Source organism: Rhea pennata, chromosome 1 (assembly GCF_028389875.1).
Source record: "Rhea pennata isolate bPtePen1 chromosome 1, bPtePen1.pri, whole genome shotgun sequence".
NCBI lineage: Eukaryota > Metazoa > Chordata > Aves > Rheiformes > Rheidae > Rhea > Rhea pennata.
The window spans coordinates 60,586,869-60,600,223 of NC_084663.1; the positions used below are offsets into that span (position 1 = coordinate 60,586,869).

General features: G+C 42.7%; 3 protein-coding genes across 3 annotated transcripts in view; 2 read left to right on the top strand and 1 right to left on the bottom strand.

Moving 5' to 3' along the window:
• Positions 1-1,573, top strand: part of ALDH1L2 (aldehyde dehydrogenase 1 family member L2) — a 34,366-nt gene extending 32,793 nt beyond the window's left edge. Inside the window, exon 23 of the mRNA XM_062589279.1 lies at positions 824-1,573. Within this exon, the coding sequence (XP_062445263.1) occupies positions 824-879 (56 nt within the window). The 3' untranslated portion in view covers positions 880-1,573. The remainder of the gene's footprint in view (positions 1-823) is intronic.
• Positions 233-8,292, bottom strand: NOPCHAP1 (NOP protein chaperone 1). The gene is made up of 4 exons (XM_062589287.1): positions 8,206-8,292; positions 6,769-6,855; positions 4,754-4,890; positions 233-3,403 (listed from the first exon to the last, which is right to left on the bottom strand). Exons 1-4 carry the CDS (start codon positions 8,273-8,275, stop codon positions 3,221-3,223), a joined length of 477 nt encoding a protein of 158 aa, XP_062445271.1. The 5' UTR covers positions 8,276-8,292; the 3' UTR covers positions 233-3,220.
• A 3,834-nt stretch (positions 8,293-12,126) lies between these two features.
• The window catches only part of SLC41A2 (solute carrier family 41 member 2), a 57,477-nt gene continuing 56,248 nt past the window's right edge, over positions 12,127-13,355 (top strand). The window contains exon 1 of the mRNA XM_062569525.1: positions 12,127-12,224. The gene's annotated coding sequence lies outside the window, so the exon portion shown is untranslated. The remainder of the gene's footprint in view (positions 12,225-13,355) is intronic.

A 13,355-nucleotide genomic window follows, 5' to 3' on the forward strand; every position in this document is an offset into this window, starting at 1 on the left:
TTCCTCTTGAAGTGGTCACAAGCTTGTCCAGAGCTGTGTACAGGCTACCAGCTGCTGTCAAGCAACGAAAAGTACGGGCCAAAGTCTCCTTTCACTTCCCTCAGAAAGGACATTAACTTAGGTCTCTCCTTCAAACTTGTAAGAAACAGAAATGGGAAGTTCTTTCCTTTATTATGCCTTAAAACATGATAAAATATTTGCCAACTGGCCCAGAGCAAAACTGCATGCAATGTTTCTTTCAGAAAGTAGTTTTAAAAAAGTCGGATCTAGTCTGTCAGAGAAACTTTTCAAGTTTGTACAGATCAAGCCTCATAGCAAAGTTAAAAAACAAAAACAAAAACAAAAAAAAAAAAACAAAACCTTTTCATAGTGATACAACAGATTTTCTCTTTGGAATCTCTAACAAGTATCAAACATTTCCTGAAACCAAAATGATTAATATTATGAGGAGGGAAAAAGAATAAGAATCTTCACACAGAATCTATACCTGGAGACGTAACATACTATAGGCAAACCGAACTTCTTCAAATTCCACCATGAGCCACAACGGCCATCTAGAAATTGCTGCTGTTTAATCGCAGGCGGGTAGCAGCTCCCTTTTTAAATTCCAGTTCTTTTTCCTTTCCACATTTGTTGGCTTTGACTTCTCCTTGTAAAACCAGTTCTGTAAATCTCAGCAGGAAGGTTAGTTGATCAGTTTGTCATTACTCCTTAAGGACTCAAAATGTTGGCTAGCATTGGGAATTTTTGTAAAATGGTTAAAGGTTGACAACATTCTTTCATTTAGCTGCTATTCTAATTCGTTAATATTGTGTTCTTACAGGTGAAGAAGCTCTCCATGAGTATCTTAGAACCAAGGCTATCACTGTGGAATATTAAAGTAGCAATCTCACTTGAAAATTAAACTGGCTGAGTTTTAGTTTTAAGGACACCACGAAGCACTTCATACAATGCCCAGGATATGCTGTCCAAAGTGGTAAAACTAACAAAACAAATACACACAACCCATGCATAAGTTTACATAAATGAGGTCCAGATTTTAGTCTCACTGAAGGACAAAAGCATTTGGCAATTAATCTGAAGTTAATTCAAATTATCCAACACATTAGCACAAGCAGAAAAAAAAAGCGTTTAGGATTTTTTTTAGTACAACTGGATAATGTGTTCTCACATGCCTACTTTTATATCTGTGTGAACATAATATTTACATGATCATTTTACATCTTTGATCATAAAGCTTCTCTCAAAGTTGAACTAAACTATGTATATTATGCCTTTTTTGCTAAAAACTGGTTCAAATTTTACAGTAGTAATTTAAGCATTCTGCTCTGGTGATTCTTCAGCAGTACAGAAGACCTTCGTGCCATAAAAAACTAAATAAATGCAAGAAAGTGCACTTACTATGATCTTTGTATAGTACATACAGAGTTCAACATTGGTGTTAAACTATGCATATCAAGCTAAAATTACTAAAAATATTTTCTATCCTTTTGTTGATATGGAATGTGTGATCTGCCTGCAATGTCAAAGGTGGTTACATTAACAGATTAAAATCACTTTTTGCGTCTGTGCACATGGACTGTTTTCACTGTTCTATATAGAATGCTTATTCATATTTCATACTTTCTCTTTTTTTTTTTTGATTTCTGGAATCTCTTGTAAAAATGACTGAGTTAAGACAGTGGCCTTCAAACTTTTTTTTTTCAATTTGAATAGAAGCTTTCCGTATAGATCAAGACTATCCAACAAACTAAGCCTACTTAAAACTGCTTGCTCTTCTTAAGAGTAGCACTCTACCCCAAAGCTTAATCTGATCTGTGGGCTGCCATCAAAAATAGCAGTCCCACTCCTTGCTTTCCATCCATCCCATTCTCCAAAATATTCTGTGATTTAGTCAGATAATCCTAGTAAACCATGCCCTCCTCCCATTTTTAAGAATCCATATTGTGAAAGGAAGACTAGAATGCTTGTTATTTCCTATCCCAAATATTCCATAAATAGATCTTTGAAAAAAAAATTCACTATTTAAATGAGAGATTCAAAATAATTATATAATTAATTGCAGGTTTCAAGTCACAATGTTTGAATTTTAATATTTAGCAAATACAGTATAGAAAATTTTATTCTAATGGTGTAGAAAATAACAAAGTTCCTTTAAGAAACAAATTATGATATCCAGGAGCATCACAGATGCTTCTGAAATGCAAAATGATCTCTAAGGTAAATATAACAGTCCAGATCATTGCTTTTTATCAATCTGAGGTAAGTATGAATGACGCATACTTTCGCTGACTATGGTTCCACAGTTGTGTCAAGCTAATCTAGGTACACGTCTTTTTATTCTTCTGGAAAGGACAGTTACCAACAAAATGGAGAAGATGGAAGTATGTGGCAGGGTAAGCAGGAGATGAAAAGCGAGGTTTAAAGTAATTTTAACACCACAGAGATAGACTTGATCCTTTAAGCTCTGAGGGTATCTACACTACAGCCACAAACATTATTGCTGATAGCTGCTAGTCGATAAACTAGCTTGTATCTATCCATAGATAGATCTACCCATACAAAGCTCAGTGCAGGCCAAGAAAACCAAGAGTTTGCTGAATTTTCTCTTGAGTCACAGCTAGTTAAAATGCTGTTTTTACTGGGCTACCTTACCTTGAAATGACCTCAACCACTGCTTTAGCATACAGTAGTTACTACCATGACTGCAATGTAGACATACCTCAAATGTACTTTAAGATAATGTTTAATATTGAAGACATACATAACACTTCAAAGGACAATGAATATAAAAAACAAAGCTTTTCTTCTAGTTACCTCTGCTTTCCTTTAGGCAAAAGCTCTTTCTACCACACTACAGAGACCTTTTTTCAAAAAGGCAACAGGCCAAGAATTCTACTTAACTACCTCTGCAGCATGCCTGCCTGCTCAAGTGCCTCACTTCCAGCTGCTTGCTTAGTCTGACCTCCTGGTGAAGCTCATTTTTATGTCATTTGAGAAATAAGACAGTAATTTTTCAGAGACACAGCTTGCCTCAGAACTACAAGAAACAATCATCCAAGTGGATACTGCATTCCCAATCATATAAGCTACAGCATTTCCCATGATCCTAGAGGATGTCGCATTGGGAAACAAGGCAGTTTAAAGGTCAAGTCTTCAAAGTCAGAAAGCATGATTCATTCAAAAAAAAAAAAAAAAAAGAGTAAAAAAGAAAGTGGATTTACTCATTCATTTTGCTGTCCAAAATTTCTATTTTGCCCTTTTCTTCCTTTTGTTTAGGAAACTTAATGTTGTCTATTGTCACTTCATCAGTTGCACAGTCATCTTCAGATTCTGAATCACCTTCTGAGATTGATACCTCTTCATCCGTATCAGAACCACTCAGTTCAACTAAAGCCACATTCTGAAAAAAAAAAAATTACACATTTCAATATAGCACCTATCATTTGATTAAAATATAAAGCAAACAGATAAACAACCCTACTACCATAAGAAAACACAACCTCAATCAGAAACTTCTGGGCTCTTCTGGGATTATAAAAAATGTATTTCCAATATTTTTTAAGTGTGATTATTATGCCCCATAGCAAATATCAGAGCATCGTTACATCATTATCAGAGAAATGAGTACATAGCTGAACTCAAGATAATCTAAATCTGATCTTTAATTTAATGAGCAGGGGCATCAAAGCTGTAATTTTCAGTGAAGAATTCAAATCAAACCATTTAATGCATAAGGGATCATGATACATATATGAACATATGCATGTGTATTTATGAATGTAATTATAACCTAGTATTAGTCATGGTACATATTGCAAAACAGCAAGTCATCTAGACTACCATGACATTTTTTAAAGCAAAAGTAATCATATATTGCCATTTACAGTACCATGATTTTTTGAGGTATTCTTTTCTCTCTGAAAACATTTGACTTAAACTGATGATCCACACCTCAAAAACTTTTGGTGTGCTACAAAGCAACATACAGGAACTGTGACGTTAGTAAATTTCTTCAGTAATCCACAAATAGCATTATGCTATTAATCACCAAGTCTCTTGGCTTATTTGTTTATTATAAAGCCAAGACACTTGTCAGATACTGTCACATTAAAAATCTTTTCTGTCCAAGGTACTCATTCCACTTGAGCATATTGAAACAAACAATTTCCATTATTTGCTTTGTTTTCCCACTCTTTGGGATTCTTTTTGGAATTTTTTCAACCAATACCAGCACTGGATAACTTACAGCATGCAGGTTGGATACAATCTACAGAAACTGAATCCAACCTATGGCTGGTAAGTTGTTTTGATAGCTCAGAGACCAATCCTTGGCTGTCTAATTTCCTGCAAGACCAGAAGGCACTTGTCTAGAAGAGGCAATCTTCCAGCCATATGATTAGATACGTGCACATAGCAGAGCAATTTCATTTTGCAATTTTCTTAAGTGCGTGCATGGCTGCAGCATTCCAGTTAATAAGAGAAAGGGAATATTGATGTGAATATAAATAGACAAATGCAAATCCCAAAGACATTAACGACTTTGTTAACTAAAGACCTATAGCCAGACCTAAAAATACCTACAAAGAGGAGTTGAAAGCGAATTATTACTCTTAGGCTTTCATTTGTGTATTTCAGGCTAAAATGGTAAAAATTTAGCCTTATCTATCCAACTAGTTCATTCTAAGGTTAGAGAATTATTCTAACCTCATCTCAATTTAATTATGAGATCAAAAATTTAGTACGTGCTTACCATTTCTATAACTTTTTCTGTTTCACTGCCTATATTTTCAATATCAAACTGATGAGCTGGTGCTGTTACCATTTTTCTTCTTAGTTCATCATTTGCATGTGCCATGTGTGGTAGAAAGCTCTGTACTCTGTCCAAAACTAAAACAGAAATAATTATAATACATATTTATCATATATAAAAGGATGTGTATATATGTAGATATATACACACATACATACACATATGTATATATGTGAGTATATATACATACACACATATATACACATATATATAATGTAGCAAAAAGGAATGCAATAAAAACCGGTTAGTGCTAGTAGCTGCGCGTCCGGAGAAGCCTCCTGGGGTCCCGGCAGAGGATGGCTCCCCGGCGGCTGGCAAGGCCGGGGGCTCTGCGCCTCCTGCACTCGCCCCACAGGCTGCTCTTCCCCGCCGCCATGGCCCCGTTGGGCACCAGGACAGAGTCCCGCAGTGCTGCTTCGCCCCCCACAGCCGGCCGGGCCCACTGGAGGGGCAAGAGGCCCATTTATATATACACATTTATATTACAAAAATCTGAGCATCAAAACAGATTCAACTGTTATTTCCAACTGCCTAACATATTTAGGATTTTTAAAAATTAGTGATTTATTACAGTATCGAATTTCCCAAGACATAAACTGCTAAACAGTAGAGAATCTATTAGTCAGCACATGGTTCAGTAAGAAATCACTGAACAAATCTGTTTGGATTCTTAAAATAAAATCTGGCTAGTTTAAACAAAATTTGTTCACAAGTCCCATTGTTTTAAAAACATACTGCGTGCAATCTTGAGAAATTTCAGTATCAGTATTATTGCCAATGAAAATATAATTCTGTCCTTCTTTCTTCCTTTTTAAAGTATAGATTGAAAGAAGATGAAAAAATTATCTAGAGCACAAATGTCACAGGTGTCTCAGTGCCACACAAAAGGAAGTAATACATATCAACAGGGGGCTCTGAAATTAAGATGGTGGGAAAGAGACATGCTCTCGACTGAAGCATAAAGCACTTACCCTCTGCAAAAATCTCTAACTTCAGTAAGACTTCCCAACAATTTTAATATAATCACTGTCATTAAGAGAATCACACCAATTTCCCTTCCATGGAGGAAGGGAGCATCTTCATCTGCTTCCAGAATTTCTCCAGACAGTCTTTCCCCTACACATGGCAGATGGTCTAATCTCTAGTTTTCACTCCCCATGATGTAAAACTGTACCACTCTGAACAAGCTCTGCAAAAGTCTAATAGATTTAACCTACCTCTGAGATACTGTCATCTTCCTAAAGACTTATATCCAAGGAAGAACTTGATATTAATTGTAATTTGTTCTATTACTTTTAAATCTCAGCTCAATCACAAATAAAAATACAGTAATTTGACAATGTAAATTTTAAACAAAATGCTTTATAGCAACAAATATTCTATATTGACAAATTACTGCTGAAGATAGATTAGAAGATCTGATCAATAAAAGCAACAATTCTGACTACACAGGAAGAAAGCAATCTGTGACTAAAAAGAAATTAGTATTTTTTCATGAAGAAAACAAGTCTTAAAGAAACATGTATACACTATTTTAAAAGAAACATAATTACTATGCCACTCATCGGTATGGGGTTACACTGAACAGAATGTTAGCTATCTATGTGTAGACTTGACTAAGAAAAAAGGAATATAGCTTGTTTAAAAAAATGCCTTCATAATACATTTAAATGAATTTATTATGAATGAACAGTTATATAATCTGTCTCTAAAATTTAAAACAATAAAGCCTAGCATCACAAAATCTAATTTTTTTTGCAGCAGTTGCGTTTGTGCCTCCTACACATAAATCATGTAACTGCAGGGAAGGACCCAGCACCAACAGACACAGAACACAAGAGTTCTCCTCTTTATAAACATGAATATCTGCACATTTACTGAAACTAGAGTAAGTTATTTTAAATATATATGTTAAATAGTATTTGACTGTGTTCCAGTAGCAAAGTTGTACTTACCATTACTCCTTGGCATCCTAACTGTCTGTAAAGTTGTGGCCTTCTTGTTGTTAAATTTTGAACTAATCAGCAATGTTTCTTCCAGTCCTGGAAATAAACAAGTATTTGAAGGTTTACCTATGTTAGACACAAATGTCACATTTTCACTGTGAACTTCTTTTCTTGCTGCTACTTTTCCACCTTTCTACAACAAACTTAGGACAGATCAGGATTGAACCATCTCTATCGCCAGAAATTCCAGGCTGTTTTCCTGCAAGTACTGTTTCTCGATTTCTGTTTCGGATGGGTCATGAAAGGGAACTTGCTACCTCAGCAAGTTGAGGAAGCAGACAGATCAGCAGGTTCAAAATAAAATTAGACAAATTCATGAACAAGAGAGTCCTAAACAGATACCAAAATAACCGAGCAGGAATCACTCCCAACCCCAACAACGATAGATACTGGGAAATTGCGATAGGCAGCAGAAAATGCTTAAGCTAACAAGCTCTAAGTACCAATTTCTATTGCAATTGTCAAGTGAAAGAATACTGGGCTAGGCAGATCACTAGTCTAACCCAGCAAGTCATTTCTTACGGGCATCCACTATTTCTGAAGTCTTTGTCAAAGATCTACTCAACAACAGATAGCAACAGGTAGAGGCACTACCTGTAATACTCAACTCAGGCCGTCAGGTAGCTAGGTGAAGTCAGTTTGTTGTCCACAGTATACCACACAGGAAAACACGTTGTAACACTGCGTTGCACTACGGAAAGAGCTAACATGCATGAGTTACACTGACTGAAATCCCTTCTCTTGCATATACGATGGTGATGGATAAAAGCAGGCCACAGAGATGCTAAATACATTCTCAAAATTCATAAAATCCAAATGACACATTGAAAATGTGCATTGACTAAACAAGTTAATTCTTATGACTGCCACGAGAACCATCAGTCATTTCTCATTAACTAAAATGAAGTTGTAGTTCTTTTTAACATTTCTTTCGTGGTAGAAATGTTGCCATGACTGCCGATACTAATTCACTGGTTTTTTTTGTTGTTGTTGTTCTGCATTTATACAGAAAATATATATCCCGCATTGTATCAGCAGTGCCTAGGAAAACGTCAGTAATAAATGTAATAAACGTAGCAAAAAGGAATGCAATAAAAACCGGTCAGTGCTAGTAGCTGCGCGCCCGGAGAAGCCTCCCGGGGTCCCGGCAGGGGCCGGCTCCCCGGCGGCTGGCGAGGCCGGGGGCTCTGCGCCTCCCGCACCCGCCCCACCGCGCCACGGGCCGCTCTTCCCCGCCGCCGCGGCCCCGCCGGGCGCCAGGGCAGAGCCCCGCAGCGCCGCTTCGCCCCCCACAGCCGGGGGGGGCCTGCCGGAGGGGCGAGGGGCCCAACGCGGCCCTTCTCGCCTTCGCCACTGCCCGGAGACGGCCCCGCTCGCCCCGCTCACCTCCTCGGCGCCCCACGGCCAGCAGCTCCCGGGAGGCGGCCGGCCCCGCCGCCCCGCCGTCCCGCGCCATGCGCCGCCCGAGCCGGAAGCGCCTGCCGGGCTGCGGGCGCCGCCGCGGCGCCGCCTGCCGGGCGGGAGGTGCGGAGGCGCCCGGCTGCCGCGCGCACGCGCCGTGAGGGCGGGGGGGGCGGGGCGGGGCCTTCCTCGGTAACGGCCGCCCAACGGCTGCGCGGCTCGGCCGGCAGCGGCGGCTGCTCTTACTGCGGCAGCGGCGGGGGAGCAGCCCGACGCGGCGGATACCGGTTATTTCCCCTTACCCGTGCGAGGTGGCGTGAGATGCTTGTGTGTAACCCCCTGTGATCCCCATTTGTATGAACCTACCTTGCCGCCCGGTGTCACCTTAGGTAACCGTGAAGTGACAGCCTGGAGACAGACCCTTGGGTCGGGTCTGCGTGTCAGCAGCGTGAGCGCGGCCCTTCGTACAGCGTAATTACTAGATAGCAAAAGGCCTCAGGACACGCGGTCGTTGTGCCGCTGAGCACAGCTGCTGCTTTCCAACTCATACCCTCCACTTTTATCCACCCTTTGTAGCAAACAGTGAAAAGTCGATGAATAATCCCACTGTGTACCTCAAAACCATGACTTCTTAATGAAAAGTTAAGGAATTAAGAGCTTAAAGCAACCTCGAGCTATGCAGCTATAAGTGAAACTGTTCTGTGGAGGAAGTAGTCAAATTCAGGGAAAAAATACTAACGTTAATTCTCTATTTCATACGTGACCTTTGGTTAGCACAAGGGTAAACGCAAAACTTACAGTAACATATAAACACCAACATCCATGTAAATCTAGGGTTAAAAGTACAGAAAGGAAAACATTTCACAGTTCAAAGAAAAACGTTTTTCATCTTCATAAAATGATTTGGCATGAAAAAGACATCAATCACTTGTAGAAAAAAATGAGAATATTAAACTTGGCAAGTAGATAATTTTACTTGAATGCCTGACAGCTAGATAAGTACCTGTTTTTTTGAAACCTTTCTCATTTTCATTATCAGAATCTGAGAAATGCACGTAAGATTAAATTTTAGACTCTGAGGGAACTTTAATTATTCCTTGGAAAAGGAATTTAGACAGCTGTCAAGCTTTGTTGGCATTGGTCAACCTGTTTCTCCGGATTTGCTCTAGAGTTTCTGTGCATATCTATTACAAATGAGACAATGTGAAAACTGTAAAAAGAGCTGAATAGTTCATAAGAAATGAGATGAGAAGTCCAGGCCAAAAATGAGAAAATGTAGTAATCATGTAAGTATTACTCCAGTATGAAATGTAAAACATTTTTTTCCTCAATTTCTAATGATTATATACCCTCATTTCATAAGAAACAAGTAAAAAACCCAAACACAGTATCTTAGAATTAACAAATTTAAAGGCATTAGAGGACTGAATTGCTTTTTTCCTGACAGAGGTCAGCCAAAACAAGGGAAGCCTCCAGTGCTACTTTCCAACAGCAGCTACAGAGGCAGGTGCTTTCCATGATTCTGCTACCACTGTAGTGCTTATCAAGTTCACATCTTTCACCCAAGTGTGATCCACAGTTTCAGGCTCCAAGAAAAAATGCATTGCTAGCTCTCATGATTGAAAAATCATGAGGGTTGATTTTTTTGTGTCAGGCCACAAAACCTGAGTCTTTCTGAATTTGCACATAGTCCAAAATAAGAATGTGTGGATGTCAAATAATATATTTCATCAGTAGGTATCAAGTGATTTCAGTGGGGGAAGGGACATAATACTGTCAAAGAACCTGCTGGACAGAATAAATGAGTTGCACAAGATCACCAAGCAAGCAATTAGGAAAGTCAGAAACAGCACCCTTAGGTGCTATTCCCTAGCCTCAAATGTGTTTTCTAACCTGTAGGCAACAGCAGCAGATGAAACCTTTATCTGATTTGGAAGGTTGCCCGGCTGTGTATCCCTGGCACGTAACATATACAAGCATGTAAGCATACACAAGGGTATATATGGTTATTGGAGTAGGGAGACAACAGCTCCCTTAGCCCATCTTCTAATAAACTCAGGCTTGAGGCAGCATTTGCCACTGAATTAATAGCTCTATGGTTTGAACTGATTTCATTCATTCAATGCAGTATTGACTTGGAGTTTGAGATGCTGCTGTACGTTTCACTCCTGTAGTAGAGATTATTTTGGCCCTGGTCCTGCAAATACATTCTCCCATGCCTAAGTCTCTACTTTTCTACACATATTCACAGCACTTAGCTACAGTTTATGACAGATACTTGGTGACTTGCCCATGCTGTCTATTGTTCTGTCAATAGAAAGGAAAAAAGATGCTGTCAGCCTGTCTGCTGTCATTAAGTCCAGGTCATCTTTTTTTTTCCTCTTCTTTCTTCCTTTTCACTTTCCACTTAAGGCTCTCTCACTGCTCTGAAGTATAAAGCAATAATACAGGAATAATATTAGTAATAATGGTTTGAAAATACATTCTCAACTGCAAAAATGTAAATGCTTTAATATTAAGAAATAAGTATGTCTCAAAACAACAGCTTTGAGCTGTTGTTCAAGCCACACTAAGGCTATGGCTTTGCAACAAATTAGATAACATATTTAATTTGACATAGCTGATTTCAAGGGAGTTATTTGCAAACTTAAGTTTAAGCACTTGCTTTAAGTTTTCAGCACAGCATAAAGTTTCCACATAAATTCATTCTGAACCAAATACTGTAAACATTCCTTTTCTTTGGAAAGTTATTTTTAGCCAAGCTACATGAGGAGAGCAAAAATGTTCCAGTGTTCCCTAAAATTCTGAAATAAGTAAAAAATGCTGAGTCTCGTGTAATGTTGCCAAGGCAGCTTTTGCAAGTGGAAGCAAATGCATCATTATAGTCTGCCAAGAGAGTGCATTTGGTGTGCACTCTGCTTCCCAGTCTTTTGTTTTCTCTATGCTGCAAAGCATTAGTGGGGCTGTTTGGAAGGGGAGTAGCACGGAAACCCAATCTCACACATTGCTTCCACTGGGGGAAAAACAAACAAAACCACCCCCCGCCCCCCCAACACACACACACACACACACACACACACACACACACAACACACATACACACACACAGTGTTTGGGAGGGTCAGAAAGGCAGAGCGGGCGAGCAGTGCGAGCTAGGCCAGCTGTGCGAGCTCCCGGCCTCCCGCCGCCTTTCCGCCCTGTGCCCTCAGCACCTCCTGCCAGAGGCGCCGGGGACGTGGCGCCGCGGTGACAGCGCTGCGGGTGGCGATGCACCGGGAGCCCAGGTCGCTGAAGCCAGAGGCTTCGAGTTCCGCTGGTCAAATTCTGTGCTTTTTATTTACTCATTATTTTAACTCGAAACGCAGGTACTGAGTCGCAAAGCGGTTGGTAATGATGCGCGGCTCCCCAGGCGGCCCGGTTGCGCCCGCGGAGCCGACTTTCGGGGCCCGGCAGGTAGGAGACGACGCCGACGGTTGGGGCAGGGGGCCGCGGCCCTCCCCCGCCTCCGCCCGCCCCGCGCGGGGCTGCTCGTCCCTGAGGGGCGGCGGGGGGGGGAGAGGGGTGTACCCTTCGCCCCTGCTGCGTGCGCCTCCCGCGGCGGGAAGGGACCCCCGCCATGGCGGCGGCGCGGGGGGCTCCGCGGCCGCCGCTCTTCCCCCCGCCCCCGCGCCCACCCGCCAACGGCGCGGGGAGACGGTTGGCCGCGGCTCGCGCTGCCGGCGCTCGGCCCCTCCCCCGCACTCCCTTGCCCGCTGCCGGGTCAGAGAAGCCGGTGGCGGCGGCGGCGGCGGCGGCGGCAGCGCATCACGGGCCACATCATCGCGGGGGCTGCCCGCCCGCCCTCGAGCGGCTTCCGCGCCTGCTCAGTGGCGGCGGCGCTCACCTAGCTCCGGAGCTGTCACCGCCGCCGGGCTGGTCCCTCCCTGCTCGGGGCCGGCGGCCGTCCTCCCCGCGGCGATGGAGCGGGACCGCGGGCAGCTGCCGCCGCTGTCGCCCTCGCCCAGGTGAGGGGACGGGACAGCCCAGACGGCGCCGGGGAGCGGGCTGGGGCAGGGAACAGCAGGGGCCGGGGCGGGCGGTGCGCAAGGGCAGCTAGCGACCTGCCACTCCGGGGGAAGGGAGGCGGAGGGGGCCCTCGGGAGGCGGCGAGCTGGAAAGTTTCTGGGCAAGCGGAGGAGCTGAGAGGCGCCGCCTTGCAGGCGCCGTGCTCTCCCCCGGGGGAAACGCTCCGACCCCACCCCAAATACGAGCTGCTGCGTAAGGACTCCGAGATATACGGCACCCGGGTATCTCGACCAACCGAGGCGCCGAACGGCCGGTATATACGGTAGGGCTCGCCCCCTCCCCGAAAGAAGGCGCAGCCCCTCGCTTTCCCCCCGGGGGGGGGGGGGGGGGGGGGCGCGAGAGGGGCACCTACTTCCGTAAGTACGGTACTGCCCCCAAACCCTTTCTATTTCCTGTATTCTCGCTGCGCTCCACCTGAGTGCCGGAGGGCATCTCCTCCGTCCCCGCTGCCTTTCCCTGTGCTAGTGGCCATGAGACTCCGACAGACAGCCTCGCTGTATTACTTCCTTTCGTCTGCATCGTATTCCTGGCAAGCATCTCCCCCTGAACTAGTTAAGGCTCTTTCATTCACCGGTCTCCCTGTCCTGCTCAAGTGTCCTGCCTCCTGCCTGCTGATGCTGAAAGACATAATACCAACCGCATCGTGATACCCTGCTCTCTTCAGATCCCTGTAGCTGTTTTCATCATGTGCATATAATCATGCACTGCTCCAGATAGCATGGACAATGATTCTTTTTGGTTTCTCTATACATCTACAAGATCTGTCGAACATTTCCAATAACCCTCATTTCTTAGCACACTATCAGTGTATATTTACATTTCTATTCCCACCTTAACACCTATAAAAATATGCTGTAATCGACCACCACAAATGCAGGTGCTAGAAAGACATGGGACCTTTACCTGTACAAAATACATATGGATTTGAACTGTCACCTTTTTTGTTTACAAGCATTGTAATTAACATATGTTGAACTCTTTCTATACTTTTCTGCCAAAACTTAAGCGTTTTTTTTAATTTACTCTATTTTAGTTTCTACTCTGTCATTAATTCTCATTTAAGTTCAAAT